This window comes from Oncorhynchus mykiss, chromosome 10 (genome assembly GCF_057628025.1).
Source record: "Oncorhynchus mykiss isolate SJ-2025 chromosome 10, ASM5762802v1, whole genome shotgun sequence".
Classification (NCBI taxonomy): domain Eukaryota; kingdom Metazoa; phylum Chordata; class Actinopteri; order Salmoniformes; family Salmonidae; genus Oncorhynchus; species Oncorhynchus mykiss.
The window spans coordinates 74,077,990-74,094,573 of NC_143031.1; the positions used below are offsets into that span (position 1 = coordinate 74,077,990).

General features: G+C 43.1%; 1 protein-coding gene and 1 non-coding gene across 10 annotated transcripts; both read right to left on the minus strand.

The window, feature by feature from the left end:
- Positions 1-697: 697 nt before the first annotated feature.
- Positions 698-5,464, minus strand: LOC110497287 (uncharacterized). Its single transcript, XR_016483936.1, has 4 exons — positions 5,154-5,464; positions 4,635-4,792; positions 2,652-2,739; positions 698-2,537 (listed from the first exon to the last, which is right to left on the minus strand). It is a non-coding gene; the product is annotated as an uncharacterized LOC110497287 (transcript).
- A 1,604-nt stretch (positions 5,465-7,068) lies between these two features.
- LOC110497285 (uncharacterized) lies at positions 7,069-16,558 on the minus strand. 9 transcript variants are annotated; one of them, XM_090187867.1, is made up of 14 exons: positions 14,836-16,558; positions 14,260-14,429; positions 13,343-13,406; positions 12,485-12,960; positions 12,259-12,395; positions 11,632-11,722; positions 11,442-11,517; positions 11,011-11,150; positions 10,693-10,829; positions 9,849-9,942; positions 9,403-9,738; positions 9,135-9,303; positions 8,880-9,004; positions 7,069-8,205 (listed from the first exon to the last, which is right to left on the minus strand). In XM_090187867.1, the coding sequence occupies exons 1-14, from the start codon at positions 15,029-15,031 to the stop codon at positions 7,825-7,827; spliced, it is 2,592 nt and encodes an 863-aa protein (XP_090043993.1). In that variant the 5' UTR covers positions 15,032-16,558; the 3' UTR covers positions 7,069-7,824. The 9 variants fall into 9 exon arrangements, with proteins under 9 accessions (XP_090043993.1, XP_090043990.1, XP_090043988.1 ...); XM_090187864.1 differs by having other exon boundaries at positions 9,849-9,939; positions 11,355-11,517; XM_090187862.1 differs by having other exon boundaries at positions 11,355-11,517.
- Between the last annotated feature and the right edge of the window lie 26 nt (positions 16,559-16,584).

Below are 16,584 nucleotides of genomic sequence, written 5' to 3' on the forward strand. Positions count from 1 at the left end.
CAGAGAAATATACTTAGAAAATAGAAGTGGGGCACAGGATGTTCCACAATGTTGGAAGGGGGGGGGGGGGGGGTCTGGGTTTGGGAACCCCTGACATAGCTGATGGTTGTGGCTAGACGGAGTAGACCTACAGCTCCATCTATTTGTTGACAACTGTAGCATTTTAGTTAAGCCTAACTCTAACCCTTTTCTTAACCTACTACGTTAATTATCCTAACCGGCTGCGTTAGTTCTCCTAACCTGCTATGTAAACAAACCACAAGTCCAGACAAATCATCAGTATACCCACAAGTGTGTCCTGAAGTAGACAGTTTATTGATCCCCTCGCCTCTCTTTGGAAGTCACCCTCGGGAGTTGACAACAACACGTGACAACGGAGGGCCCTCCGAGTGAGTTGGTAGGGGTGAGGGGGTGGTTTGGGAATCAGTCTATTCACGTTAAATGCTGCATATTTTGGATCAATCGGAAATGTAATTTGAAACGTGAAGCACGCTGTAACAGTCCAGATCGAATCTAGGCCCAACATGAGCATTAAAGATGGCTGTAAAACATTATCCAGGTGCCTGAAGTTAGTTGTGCAGTAAAGGTCAGAGATGCGATATCCTGCCTGTGTGGGGTTGAATCCCAGTCCCATCACTGTTCTACACACTATTTCCAACGCTATCCGTCACCCCTTCGTTCAAATCCATGTCTATCCTTTTTGTACTGAACAAAACAACTTAATTCAGTTGAAGCCATTTCACTTGTGTCAACTTAACCTGAGTTTGTTACTGGAACTTTTCCACCTAACGTACTCATATCGGCCTTAGGGTCATTGTCATTTGAAGGCTGTGCTCCCTGTACTACCGTCGCAGTATCATGACCGGGACGTGTCTGGTCCAACATTAGAGGGTGTTTTTCCAGCCGGTGTCTTTTGAGATGGTACTGCCTTTCAAAGTCCTCATTGCACTCTGAGCATCTGAAGGGTCGGTCTCGCTTGTAAACAGTGCACTTGTGCTCATCGCGATCCCCTCGCTCCTTGAATGTCTTGTCACATCCTGAGCACCAGAAGTCTTCTCCAATGTGTTTGCATTCATGGTTGTCACGCATTTTAGGAAATACAAACCTCATTCCACACATAGAGCAACTGTATGGTTCTATTTTCTCCTCAACACTCTTGTGTTTTCCTTGATGTTTGGCTAAACAGGTGTGGCTCTTAAAATTCTCACCACAGACATCACAACTAAAGGGCTTCTTTGTGTGTATTAACTTGTGTCTGTTAATGTTGCCTTTATTCATAATAATCATACCACATATGTCACAGGTGAAACGCGTGGGTGCCTCAGTCTCAGAACTCTCCGCTAACTCAAACAACTGACTCTGTTGGTCCTCAATGTCCTTGGACTCAGGTTCTGGGTCGACTGTCTGGTCCACTAATAGAGGGTGTTTTTCCAGCTGGTGTTGTTTGAGATGGTACTGCCTTTCAAAGTCCTCATTGCACTCGGAGCATCTGACGGGCTGGTCTCCTTTGTAAACAATGCACTCGTGCTCCTGACGCTCCTTGAACTTCTTGCCACAGTCTGAACAACAATAGTCTTCTCCAATATGTTTGCGCTCATGGTTGTTGCGCATTTTAGAATACACAAACATCATTCCGCACACAGTGCAACTGTAGGGTTTTTCTACTTTCTCCTCAACTTTCGCGTGTTTGCCCTGATGTCGGGTGAATTGGGCTTTGCGCTTAAAATTCTCACCACAGATATCGCAACTAAAGGGCTTCTTTGTGTGTGTTAACATGTGTCTGTTGATGTTGCCTTTATTCATAATAGTCATTCCACATATGTCACAGGTGAAATGTGTGGGTGCCTCAGAACTCTCAGATTCAAACTGACTCTGTTGGTCCTCAATGTCCTTGGACTCAGGTTCTGGTTCGACAGTCTGCTCCACCATTAGAGAGTGTTTTTCTAGCTGGTGTTTTTTGAGATGGTACTGCCTTTCAAAGTCCTTGTTGCACTCGGAGCAGCTGAAGGGCCGGTCTCCCTTGTAAACAATGCACTCATGTGTGTCGCGTTCCTGGCGCTCCTTGAATGTCTCGCCACAGTCTGAGCACCAATAGTTTTTTCCAGTGTGACCACGCTCATGTGTGTCACGAGATGTGACCTGCATGAACGTTTTTCCGCACACAGAGCAACTGTAGATGATCCCTGTGTAGTGATTGAAGCGCTTGTGTCTGGTCAATAATTTCTGACACTGGAATTTCTCGCCACAGATATCGCAGTTAAAGGGCAACCCTGTGTGCTTTCGCATGTGACTCGTCATTCTGGCTTTCTTGTTCTCAGTCTTTCCACATATTTCACAGGTGTACCTTTTATCATATTTCTTCTTTATGGGTGGAGCAGCATCCTCAGCTGACACCAGCAACGGACTCGGTTCCGTCTTGAAGTCGTCAAGTCCGAGTTCTTTGGATCCCCCAGATGATTGACTTCTCTCTTGCTCGTCACTTTCTCCTGTGATATTCTGATTGGCCCAGTGTGTCACTGGAATCCACTTGTCGTACGCTGAAGAGGAAGTCAACAACAACACACAGTGACTATAATTGTTACAAGTTAGTGTAGTTGAGCTAGTCTGTGCTTTTGTATTGAACATAGATTAGAGTAAAAGATCAAACTGACCTTGAGACTCCATGTCGTCGTCATCCATTTCCTCCTGTTTGATGACCGGTGGTGCAGGCCATGTCTCCACCCCCTTCCAAAAGACAGCCTTTAATTAAACTAGTAATCATAAATAAAACAATAACACTAACATCTTGGTCATTTTAATTTAAAAAAAATAATTTACAAAAATCAATAGAAAACATTACAGGGGGAATAACACCAAAATAATGGAATATGTTGAACACATCATGGAATGCACTGAGTGTACAAGACATTAAGAACACCTTCCTAATATTGAGTTGTACCCCCTTTTGCCCTCAGAACAGCCTGATTTGTCAGGTAATGGACTCTAGATTGTGTGGAAATTGTTCCACGGGGATGCTGGCCCATGTTGACTTCAATGCTTCCAATGTGTCAAGTTGGCTGGATGTCCTTTGGGTGGTGGACCCTTTGGGTTCTTGACACACATGGGAAACTGAAAAACCCAGCAGTGTTACAGTTCTTAACACATACCGGTGCGCCCAGCACCTACTACCATACCCCGTTCAAAAGCACTTAAATCTTTTGTCTTGCCCATTCACCCTCTGAATGACACACATACACAATCCATGTTTTAAGGCTTAAAAAGACTTCTTTAATCTGCATTCTCTCCTATATCTATATCTCGTGCCAAATCCGGTCCGTGGCACATTGGGTTGTCAAGTCATTTTGGCACGCTTCCATACAGCCCGCGATGCGCTGCACTACAAGTCACAGCAAGCACCGCCAACGTGCTGCACGCCAAACGGCAGTGCTTTGCCACACACACAGCCCTCATCCCAGACCCACAAACCAGCCAGTGCCTTGTCATATCATCACTAATGGCACTGACTGAATCATCTACCAGACCTTACATTTAAAACGTCTTGTAAGTTTGGGTTCCAATGGGTCATTGCTGCAGCCTACAGAAAATGTCATCCGAGTTGTCAAAATGTCAAAGGATTTGCACAGTTATAAATTACTAAAAGGAAAATAGTTCATACAAGCAAGTATAAATGACTCAAAGTCAAGTAACTACGAATCCTACAGTATATAACATATCTCACCTTGCGCTGCAACACTGCCTGGCTGGGGGCTGTGCGCACAATGAAAGTAAGGCATACAAGTTGGTCTAATTTACTTTAAACTAAAGTCTGCTTAAGTGAGACATTGTTTCTTGGATATTTACATTTTTTTCCACAAGGTAGGTTATTTTTTTTTCAATGTTTGCATTTCAACTTCCTAGGGAAAAGACAGCTGCTACTAGTCAGACTCACTCACAGGCACAAACATGACTCAAGTAGCATTATCACGGTAACCTCCCACCCTTAAAGGGCAAGGTGAAAACATTTGTCTCATCTATAATATTTTGGTTAAAAGATTCAGGTCGTATGAAATGAAATGAAAACAATACACCACTTTACTTCTTACTAGTAATACATTTGTTTCAAACATTACAAAGCATGCTCATCCATTTTCTTGGTTTTTGTTGGTGTAATTTTAAAGAGAATATTTTGGCTGGTAAAAAAAAATCTGAGTGGCTGGTAGATATTTAAATCTACCTTACAGTGGCTGGTGGACCAACAAGTTCATTTTAGGCCCTGTTGACATCCCATCATGTTTAGGGAATGTATAAATATGCCCAGTTGCCCATGAGTTAAGCTACTATGGCTAGAAGAACTCTCAGGGACCTTGAAAGAGGGGTCTAAAGGAGTGGGTTAAAGTATGTGTCTCTGTGTGATTCTGGAGCGGCACCCGAGACAGCATTTTCCACCACTATCAACAAATACATCAAATTATGTAATTTCTCATGGATAAATGTTGCACCCTTCCAGTAGAGTTCCAGACACTTGTAGAATCTATTCCAAGGCGCATTGGAGGTGTTCTGGTAGCCCAACACCCTATTAACACAATATTTTCACTCGTCTTTTATTTTGGCAGTTACCTCCCTCTACCTTTACAAAATCAGCAAACTCAACTCACCATGTCTGTTGTCTGACTAAGAGGCTGTGCTGGCTCTTCTCCTTCTGGTACCAGTGAGGGTGGACCTTCGTCTTCCACAGTAGGATCACCTTCTAGCCAAAGACCATTGGCCTCTTGTTCATTGAGGATTTGCTCGACAACTGGGAAGTTTCTCAAACCTGGCGGGGAAACGAACACAAATAAAGCTTGAGATTCTGAAAATGTTGGTTATACGAGACTGAAACTTAAAAAACATGTAGTGGAAATATGCAATCACCACCTATGATGGTAGATATGTATCGGATAAATATATTGTATTTGTAAAGCACCTTCACTAAAGCTAAATAAATTACATTAGGAGCACAGCAATAGGCCTACTGTAGCGCTGAAGGATCAGGCGACGTCATGAATAATAGCGCTCTCGGACTTAAATAAATAGGCGACTGCTAGCTAGCTAGGAGACATAGCTAGCTATTGTATATCTATCCCCACTTCCTATAGACAATTAGCATATAGGTATAACTATCGTAAGATATTTACTCTCACTGAGTTTATGAATGCGCTCCATGCAGTTCGCTGGATTCTCCACCCCTGTCCCATTCTCCATCTCCTGCAATTTTGTCCTCGAACTTTGATTTTGTTCATGCACCATTTCCACTCGAAGAGCAGCATAGGTTTCTCCCATAAGTTGACAGATGTCTTGCAAGGCTGTTGCTGTCAAAGTTTCCATAATGGAGGCAACACGACTACGAAAGGCGAGTTCGAAAGACATGGCTACAGGAGTTTACAGGAGTGAACTAGGAAATTAACTACTTGCGGAACAATTGAGTTGGTTTTAGCAGTTTCGTTCCGGACAGCTGACGAGGTTACCACCGCCACAAAGTCATAATTGGTTATATCGTAAAGAATTTTAAAAACGAAATTAGCTTTTTGGTCTTTATTTAAGGTTAGCAGTGTAGTTAATATTAGGATTAAAATACAATTTTAGAATAAATTGTAGAAATAGGCGGGATGTAGACTTTGCAGCTGTGGTAACTAGTGACGACCTTCATCGGCCTCCATTTTCCCGCAATATTTGTGTTGTATACAAAATAAGAAAAAAACGGATTTACATCAGAAGAATCTCAATTCCATAATTTATAATGAAAAATATAAACGTAGCATGTAGTGTTTCATGAGCTGAAAAATATCCCAGAAATTGTCCAGCTTTTCCAAAGAGCTTATTCCTCTAAAACTGTGCACACATTTGTTTTACATTCCTGTTTGTGAGCATTTCCCCTTTGTCAAGATAATCCATCCACTTGACAGGTATGGTATATAAAAAAAAGTAGATTAAACAGCGTGGTTATTACACAGGTGCATCTTGTGCTGAGGACAATAAAGGGCCACTCTAAAATGTATTGTTCCAACACAATGCCGCAGATGTCTCAAGTTGAGGGAGTGTGCAATTGGCAGGCTGGCTGTAGGAATGTCCACCAGAGCTGTTGTCAGATAATTTAATGTTCATTTCTCTACCATAAGCTGCCTTCCACGTTATTTTAGAGAATTTGGCAGTACATCCAACAAGCCTCACAACCGCAGACCATGTGTAAGCACACCAGCCCAGGACCTCCACATCTAGTTTCTTCACCAGCGGGATTGTCTGTGACCAGTCACCCGGACAGCTGATGAAACTGTGGGTTTGCACAACTGAACAGTTTCTGCACAAACTGTCAGAGACCGTCTCAGGGAAGCTCATCATCCTCACCAGGGTCTTGACCTGTCTGCAATTCTGCGAGGAAACCGACTTCAGTGGGTAAATGCTCAACTTCGATGGCCACTAATCCCGGTTTCAACTGAACCAGGCAGATAGCGTGTATTGCGTCATGTGTGCGAGTGGTTCGTCGATAAGAGTGGCGGTGAGGGTTATGTTATGGGCAGGCATAAACTACAGACAACACACACACACACAATTGCATTTTGTCGATAGCAATTTGAATGCTGAGATACCGTGACGAGATCCTGAGGCCCATTGTCATGCCATTAATCTGCCGCCATCATCTCATGTTTCAGCATAATGCACAGCCCCATGTTGCAAGGATCTAAACATAATTCCATACTCCAGACATGTCACCCATTGAGCATGTTTGGGATGCTCTGGATCGAAGTGTAAGACAGCATGCTCCAATTTTCAGCAACTTCACACAGCCATTGAAGGGGAGTGGGACAAACTTCAACAGCTGGATCAACACTATGTGAAGGAGATATCTCACTGCATTAGGAAAATGGTGGTCACACCAGATACTGACTGGTCTTCTGATCCACACCCCTACCTTTTGTTTTTGTTTTGTACATATAGTGAAATGTACTAAATGTATGCATATCTGTATTTCCAGTTATGTGACATCCATAGATTAGGGCCTAATGAATGTATTTCAATTGACTGATTTATTATTATCATCTACAACAATTGCTGTCCAGATTGAATTACGTTTTATTGACAAACCATGATGAAACTTGTCAAAAAAGCAATACACAACTGCTATAGTGTATTTTACAAATAAAACAAGTAAACACATCTCAATTCACATATCTATGTAAGTGGTATAGTGCCGTTTGTTTTTGTTATGTGCGGGAGCCAACCCCCAAAAAGTGAATTACATAATTTTACAATCAAAGTTTGTACTGACAGATGTAACCTAATGAATATTGTAATACAATATGCACAAAATGCATTCTCCAACTGCAACATCTGCCCTATGCTCACACTCTCTCACTAAAATGTAATATACCGAACTTGGTATTTGAGGGTATCTAATTTACAAATAGGCCATCAGTGTCATTGGTGTACAATAATTATTTGAGTTTTACCGGTGAAATGGCCAAACTGCATCTGCATGACAATCATGGGGCGGCAGGGTAGCCTAGTGGTTAGAGCGTTGGACTAGTAACCGGAAGGTTGCAAGTTCAAACCCCCGAGCTGACAAGGTACAAATCTGTCGTTCTGCCCCTGAACAGGCAGTTAATGCTCCATTAGGCCTTCATTGAAAATAAGAATTTGTTCTTAACTGACTTGACTACTTAAATAAAGGTAAAAATAAATAAATATTTTTTTTGATCTCAATCAGCTTCATGGGGATACGCACTTAGATCTTCTTGAGTTACTGTTTCAGGAGCGAAATAGAGCAGATGGTGATACTGCTCTATTCTATTCAACTACTAACTTATATTCTCAAATTGCAAAAAGGGCGGGAGCACCGCTCCCTTGTGCTCCGGCGGCACCACTCCCCTGGTCTTTGTTAAGCAACCTTACTCTAATCTCCTTGACTCTTGAGGACTCCTTTGCCTTCCCCACGTCGATACCGTACACGGTGGTCTGGATGAATGTGTAGAAGTTACACAACGCTTCATGGTAGGACACACTGAAGACATAGTGTGCCTTAAAGAGCTCGTCAAAAGCTGCCACTGATGTTTGGGCCTTGCACGGGATGGCCTTCTGGTCAACGATGATGTAAAACTTCTGAAGGCTGTTCTTCCTTTCACCGACACAGAGGAGGAAGGGCTGCTGCTCATATCCAACTGTCTCAAGGAAGGTCACCATACTTGTCCCTACCTGAGGAAAAGAGTACAAGACAACAGTAAATAACATGTTCCACAATCCCGAGGGCAGACCACATGACCACTAGGTAGGTAGCCTGGCACAGTGGTTCCCAACTCCAGTACCTTCAACAGTACACATTTTATTGTAGCACTGGACAAGCACACCTGAAACATGTCAACTAATCATCAAGCCGTTAAGATGAATCAAGTGAGTTTGTCGGGGGATGCAACGTGTGCTGTTGAGGGTACTTGAGTTGGGAAACGCTGGCCCAGCGGTTAGAGGTGAGTAAGTAGGCACGGGGTTGCCAGTTCCATTCTAGATGCCATTGCCTTTCATTGTGCCCACGGGCACTTTACTTCCCACAACAGCAGCTCCCCAGGCACCCAGTGTGGCAGCCCCCCCGCACCTCTCCAAAACCTGAATATGCATGTGTCTTTCAGCGGGGTTGGGTTAAAAGCGAAAGTCAAATTTCGGTTGGACCTTATATGCAATTGACCAATAAAGTGATCATAATCTTAATCTAAGCAACCTAGCGATGAGGGTTTAGTTTAACTATATTTTCACTCAAATATGCACTCAGAGTTTCATGAAATGGATGGTTATCCTATTTACATGGGATATAATTGACTTTGGCTACACCTCTGGAGAACATTATGTGAAACTGTCATAAAGAAAGGTGCACAAACCTTCATAAATCTAACCAGATGGTCAGCAGCTTGAGAGGTACGGATCTTTGCGGTCTTTGGGCCCTTTGAGGTCGGGGGTAGGAGATGCAGAAGCAACAAAATGGCTGCCAAGTCACTCTCCCATCCTAATTTTTCAGTGGAAAACAAGAAATGCTCAGTAAAAGCTCACATGCCAGTTTCACTCTGACAATGTATGGTCAAGTTAGAAAAGTCATTGGAAATACCAAAGAACATATTTGAGTTCTGCACTAGTACCATAATCATTGGATTCCTGCTGAGCAGATGAGAGGAGGTCTTCCACAGGTTCGCTGAAGGGAAGGGTTTTGCAATCTGCGATGACCCTGGGTTTGAAAAATGTTGGCCACTTTGCTATAAATGTCCCAGAAACCACCTCTCCGAAAAGTCTGGTGAAATCTTGGTTGATCTGAATTACATTCAACAACAAAAACATTCCAAATTAATTATCTTTCCACTTTCTTTTAAAATCACCAAAACATTATGAATTCTATTCATACAGTCTTACCAAGCCTGTAGTGTCAAGGAATCTGGGGAAGACATCTAGGACAGTTGAGGACTTCCCCGGATCATGAACCACCTGCTGTCTGTATTGGAACGTCGCCATCATCTTCTCTCGAACCAGTGACTCATTAGTTGTTGTATGCTGAAGCACAGATATCGCCTCTCTGCATTCATCCCCCGAAAGTTGCTCAACAGCTGAAGGGCAACTTCGCTGAGCCTTGGGACCATTTTGATAGGTGGGCTTGGTTCTCTTCTTGGTCTTACATGACGTGTTGCGCCCCACTGTCTTTATTCTCCAGGCCAGGTAACCAGATCCACTAGCTGCATCGTAATATTTTTCCTGTCAATCAATAAGAAAACAGTTTAAAAAAAAGATGAACGCCGTTTTAATGTCCTGGAACTTTTGGCCTGGTATCCGGAGAGAGAATTCAGTCCTACATTTATACTTACATAGCCATGCTCTGAATCTGGATCATTCAAGTAGGGGAATAAAGTCACAATCCCCAGGGCGTAGTTGGTGCGGACACTTGATGGGGGGATCCTCCTTCAAGGAAGATTACAAAAAATATGTAAATAAAGTGTTTTAAATAAAATACTGTTTTATGTTTTAATGTGTATTGTATGCATCCACCATCAGTACATAGGAAGTTCCATCAGGAAATGAACAGTTATTTGAAGTGATGTGCCTAGTTAAATAGGTTGAATAAAACATTTTAAAAAATGGACGTTTTGTCAGCCCCGCTACATGGTTTGATCTAAAGCTGTGGAAACCCACCAGTATGAACACACAGGTACTCGAAGTAAACAGCTTTGGTCATCACACATTACATTTTTTCTTTTACCCCCTTTTTCTCCCCAATTCCGTGTTATCCAATTGTTAGTGGTTAATGTCTTGTCTCATCGCTGCATCGAGGCGAAGGTCGAGAGCCATGCGTCCTCCGAAACACAACCCAACCAAGCCGCACTGCTTCTTAACACAGTGCGCATCCAACCCGGAAGCCAGCTGCACCAATGTGTCGGAGGAAACACCGTACACATTGGGACCTGGTCAGCGTGCACTGCACCCGGCCCGCCACAGGAGTCACTAGTGTGTGATGAGACAAGGATATCCCCGCCGGCCAAACCCTCCCTAACCAGACGACGCTAGGCCAATGGGCATCCCGGTCGCGGCCGGCTGCGACAGAGCCTGGGCTCGAACCCAGAGTCTCTGGTGGAATAGCTAGCACTGCGACCACTGCGCAACCCGGTAGGCCCCGTCATCACACATTTCTAACACATTGAATTATTCACGTACCCATGATTTTCCATCATGTCGGCCACAATAATGTTCACCATCAGTCTCCGTGTGCTATCCGTAAGACCTTTGGTTTTCCCATACTCCTGGAACACCTTTTCTCCACCTGGCTTTGAGTGAAGGATGGCACTGATCATCTAGAAAAAAACATCAAAACAATGGACGCCTTGTGATCAGTCGAGCATCTTCAAGGTAGTGGTAATGGACAAGAAGACAAGGGTATGAAAATAGGCGGAACAGAAACAGCTACACGTGTTTTAAAGTATTATCACTAACGCGCTAGTAGTGGAGCTACCAGCAGCATTTTACACAACTCACATCTCTTGCTGCATTTCGGTCTGTAGGTTCATCAGTCAGACGTCTTTTTCGTGCCTTGGATTTTTCCAGAGTTAAAGCTGATCCAGAGGAATCAGACCCAACTGAGCAGATCAAGACCTCAGACATGGACACGTGTTCATCTGAAAGATTACAAAGATGTAACTTTCCCTACCATTACTACTATTTGCTAAAGAGCTCTAACTACAATCTGATGGACATTACAAAAACAACCCAACAATGATTTACCAAATGTCTCGATCAACTGATAACAGATGAGTGAAATTAGCAAAGAATTGGGATAATATTGTGCAGGAGTAACTTAGCTGTGCCTTTGCATTCATCACCTAACAATTCCTCAACAGCTGAAGGGGAACTGTGTTGAGCCTTTGGACCATTTTGATAGGTGGACTTGGTCCTCCTCTTGGTCTTACATGATTTGTTGCGCCCCACTGTCTTTATTCTCCAGGTCAGATAACCAGACCCACTAGCTGCGTCATAATATTGTTCCTGTCAATCAAAAAAGGAAACAGTTCAAAATGATCAACACCATTTAATTTAACGTCCTGGAACTGTAGGCCTGGTATCCGCTGAGAGAGAATTCAGTCCTCCGTTCATACTTACATAACCATGCTCTGAATCTGGATCATTCAAGTAGGGGAATAAAGTCACAATCCCCAGGGCGTAGTTGGTGCGGACACTTGATGGGGGGATCCTACTTTGAGGAAGATAAAATATAACAGTAACAATTCTAGTAAAAGCGATAATCAGCGATTCATTTCTCAGCAAAACTGAAGCCCCACCACATGTTGTGATCTAAAGCGGAGGGATGTCTCTAGGGAAACCCCCTCGGTATCAACAGACAGGCTTGTACTCTACATACAGGGAATGCATGCATGACTGGTGTTTCAGACCTAAAATCACAATGCCACAACAATGGAGCTTGTGTCAAAGGGCACCCTAAAGTGAAAGCTTTTAAGATGTTTTCATACCTCAAAAGTACACTACTGTCGAGCCATGTTTCCATTCCAAACCATTGGTTTGTAGATGTAGTAACTACACCTCAAAATGAACGGAAAGAATTGGCAACAAAAATCTATCAAGCAATGATGTGGACATACAGTATATTGACAGTAGTCTGCTTTTAAGGTCTGAAAACATCTAGCAGACTTTCATTTTGAGGTGTCTAATACCTTTAAGTTTGACAAATCATACACTGTTAAATATTATACCATTTGTCATGATACGTACCCATGATTTTCCATCATGTCGGCCACAATAATGTTCACCATCAGTCTCCGTGTGCTATCCGTAAGACCTTTGGTTTTCCCATACTCCTGGAACACCTTTTCTCCACCTGGCTTTGAGTGAAGGATGGCACTGATCATCTAGAAAAACACATCAAAACAATGGACGCCTTGTGATCAGTCGTGCATCTTCAAGGCAGTGGTAATGGGCAACATTTTACACAACTCACATCTCTTGCTGCATTTCTGTCTGTGGGTTCATCAGTCAGACCTCTTTTCCTTGCCTTGGCTTCATCCAGAGTTATAGTTGAACTGATAGAGACATCAGAGTGTGTGAGCTCATGTGTGTTGAGAGATTTGATGTAGGTGAACCCTTTCCCACACACAGTGCAACTGTAGGTTTTCACGGTGTTGTGTTTGTGCCGCTGGTGCCTGGTCAAGCCGCTCTGACACTGGAATTTCTCACCGCAGACATCGCAGCGGAAACGTGGCTTCCCAGTGTGTTCTAACATGCGTGCTTTATACTTTGTCTTTATGGGTGTCACAGCATCCTCAGCTGACACCAGCAACGGACTCTGTTCTCTCTTGAAGTCGTCGAGTCCAAGTTCTCTGGATGCCCCAGAGGCTTGACTTCTCTCTTCCTCATCACTTTCTCCTGTGATATTCTGGCTTGCCTTGGGAGTCTCTGGAATCCACTCGCCGTAACCTGGAAATGAAAAAAAAAAAACGTATACATAAACTTGGAAGTCAATCAATCCGCTGACATTGACACAATGGACAAATGTAATGATTTATTATTGAATTAGTAAGGGCGACCAAGAAAAATTAATCGGTTCAATTTAAGGCCAAGCGGCAAACAATAATGTCCTACACTAGGGATGGGGTGTGAGCATGCTGGTCTGGGCAGATGAGATGTAGTCTGTTTGTGTGTCTAAGTTGTTGTTCGCACACACACACAGTTTTTGGAATAGATTTTTTTTAAATGGACATTACAAAAATAAATGTATATAATTATGACAAATACACAATGTAATACAAGGGAAATAAAATACTTTACATCCTGATTGAAAATAGTTGCTTCAACTAACCTTCCGATTCCAAATCATCATCAGCCATTTCCTCCTGTTTGATGAGCCATACTGGCCATGGTACCTTCCAAAAGACAACGTCATTATTGATGAATCGCGTTCTAAACTACAACCAGTTATGTTGGGGATGCAACACAAACATCTCGTGTGGTGGTCCTCACTACAGCCAGTTATGTTGGGGATGCAACAACAACACAAACATCTCGTGTGGTGGTCCTCACTACAGCCAGTTATGTTGGGGATGCAACAACAACACAAACATCTCGTGTGGTGGTCCTCACTACAGCCAGTTATGTTGGGGGTGCAACAACAACACAAACATCTCGTGTGGTGGTCCTCACTACAGCCAGTTATGTTGGGGATGCAACAACAACACAAACATCTCGTGTGGTGGTCCTCACTACAGCCAGTTATGTTGGGGGTGCAACAACAACACAAACATCTCGTGTGGTGGTCCTCACTACAGCCAGTTATGTTGGGGATGCAACAACAACACAAACATCTCGTGTGGTAGTCCTCACTACAGCCAGTTATGTTGGGGATGCAACAACAACACAAACATCTCGTGTGGTGGTCCTCACTACAGCCAGTTATGTTGGGGGTGCAACAACAACACAAACATCTCGTGTGGTGGTCCTCACTACGGCCAGTTATGTTGGGGATGCAACAACAACACAAACATCTCGTGTGGTGGTCCTCACTACGGCCAGTTATGTTGGGGGTGCAACAACAACACAAACATCTCGTGTGGTAGTCCTCACTACAGCCAGTTATGTTGGGGATGCAACAACAACACAAACATCTCGTGTGGTGGTCCTCACTACAGCCAGTTATGTTGGGGATGCAACAACAACACAAACATCTCGTGTGGTGGTCCTCACTTACAAAGTAGGTGGGACAAACCAAACTGAATTTACCGTGTCTGTAATCTGACCAGGGGGCTGTGATGGCTCTTGTCTCTCCGTATCTGGCACCGGTGATGCTAGGCCTTCAAAAACAGCACCGTCTTCTAGCCAATGATAGTTGGCCTCTTGTTTATTCAGGATCTGCCCCACGATTGGAAAGTTTCCCAAACTTGGTGGGCAAACTAACATACAAGTAATGAAAATAGACGCATTAATGATTTTTTTTTAAAACATTTTTTTTACAGACAACGCTATAGTGGTGGTTTAGCACTCTGGGGTTATTGCGTGTTATAAACTGGGTGGTTCAAGCCCTGAATGTTGATTTGCTGACAGCCATGGTATTTCAGACCGTACACTGAACATTTATATTTAGTGCTGTAATTACGTTGGAAACCAGTTTATAATAGCAATAAGGCACCTCAGGTGTTTGTGGCACTGCGATGCGTTGTGCAGAAGAACAGCCCTTAGCCGTGGTATATTGGCCATATACCACACCCCTTCGTACATTATTGCTTAATTAAACCATGGATGTACACCAGACGCTAAAATGTGTGTTGTACACTAAATAGCTAACTGTTAACATCTCACCAGGTTTTGAAAAGTTATTGGGGCAGTTCGCTGGCTTCTCCATCCTTGTCTCTTTTTTATTTTGTTCTTGCAACATTTCCACTCGAAGAGCAGCATAGCTTTCTCCCATAAATTGACAGATTTCTTGCACGACTGTTGCTGTCAAAGCTTCCATAATGGAGGTGACGCGACAACGAAAAGCGAGTTCGTGCGACATGGTTACCAAGTAGACTACAACAATCAATCTAATTTGTTCCTACTGTGATGTGAGAAAGCTACAGTGAACATGTTCTTTGTTATCAGATGGTGGCTTCACCTTTTCACACCTCTTCACCTCCTCCGGAAGTTTTCTTTGGATTAATTCCGGACAGCTGACGAGGTTGGGCGGGCCGGTGAAATACCGTAAATACACGTTTAGATACGCCCTTGAGTCTAGCAGCTTCTTACATATTTTGTTGAATTTATTTGATACTCAAAATATTAATACAAAATTTCCCAACAGCATAAGTGGCGTTTTTTCTCTCTCCCACTAAACAAAAACAAGACAAACTGCCTGAACAAACATTCAAACATTCTCATCCTCTTGATCTTATGAGCTGCTATGTACCTTTCTACAGCTATAACATTCTAAGCTAAATAACTTGATTATAACAGCCTAGATTTGAACCACCATTGTTTGGTGTGAGTGAGTGGAGCATGATTCCCCAGCTTTTCAAAATACTTTGTACAATAGTCAACTTTAACAAGTTATAGAGACTGCAAGAAATGTTCAAAATAACAAAATGTTTATAGTTTTCCTCCCCAATTGTTTGTTGTGCTTGTTTGCAAGACCAGCACTCAGGCCTTGGAAATGGAACTGGCAGCCAGGTCATAACCGTAACCCAATAAACTGAAGGGTCAGATTAACAAATGCAATTTTCTCCATTTGTATGGTAAAAAATATATACAACATGAATGTACAAGATTTGTTATAAAAAAATATATAATAGAATTCAGCCATCAATTAAGTAGTTGATGCATGAAGCCTATATCCTGAAATCCAGAACCTGTTTTGCTAACATTCTACTCCTTATACTCTTTTTCTTGGCCAAATTGTTTTGACAAAAGGCAAAAGCACAAACAGATCTGGGATCAGGCTATAATGCCTCTGTTTGCAAAGCAGGCATCTACCAGGAATCAGGGTGTTTTCTGTTCATGTGTGCTCGCATGTTCTTCATGGTCACCGGACGCCCACATATGGTGCAGGTGGCGGTCAGTCTCCGTCTCCGCCTGGTCCCTTCAGCATGTTTCATGGTGCCGTGTTGTTGTGCCACAGACACAGGATCTGATTGTGCTCCCTCCAATGGAGTGGCTATCTCCGGGTGTTTCCTCAGCAGGTGCTGCTTCAAGTTCTTTCTCAGGAGCACAAAGCCACAGTGATCACACATAGTCGTCAGAGTCCTATAGGCTGGACTATGAGGCAGTTGGATATGGGTGGTGATTTTAATACGCTGGTTTACAGCAGGCGTGGGCAGTACAGCATGCGTAGAGGGCAGTGCAGCTGATGAAACAGGAGCTGAAGCCCCTTGACACAACAGCAGATGACTTGTCATGGCATCCCTCCTGATGATAGTTCTCTCACACTGGGGGCAGTGATAATGGCCATCTGTCCTACAGTCCAAATTGCATTTACAAATCTTTTTATCCAGAAAAATGGGACGGAAATGAGTAAAGCACATCTTGACAAGAACGATAATACAATCTACCAGACTACATGGTTAAAACATCCGC

Bases quoted from the DNA above. Each gene is read 5' to 3' on its own strand.
- LOC110497285 (XM_090187861.1), bottom strand. From the start codon at position 15,031: ATGTCGCACGAACTCGCTTTTCGTTGTCGCGTCACCTCCATTATGGAA. The intron at 9,005-9,134 runs GTACTAGTGCAG...CTGAAAAATTAG, and splicing joins GCAGGAATCCAATGATTATG to GATGGGAGAGTGACTTGGCA. The intron at 8,206-8,879 runs GTTTGTGCACCT...TCTTTTCCTCAG, and splicing joins ATCTGGTTAGATTTATGAAG to GTAGGGACAAGTATGGTGAC.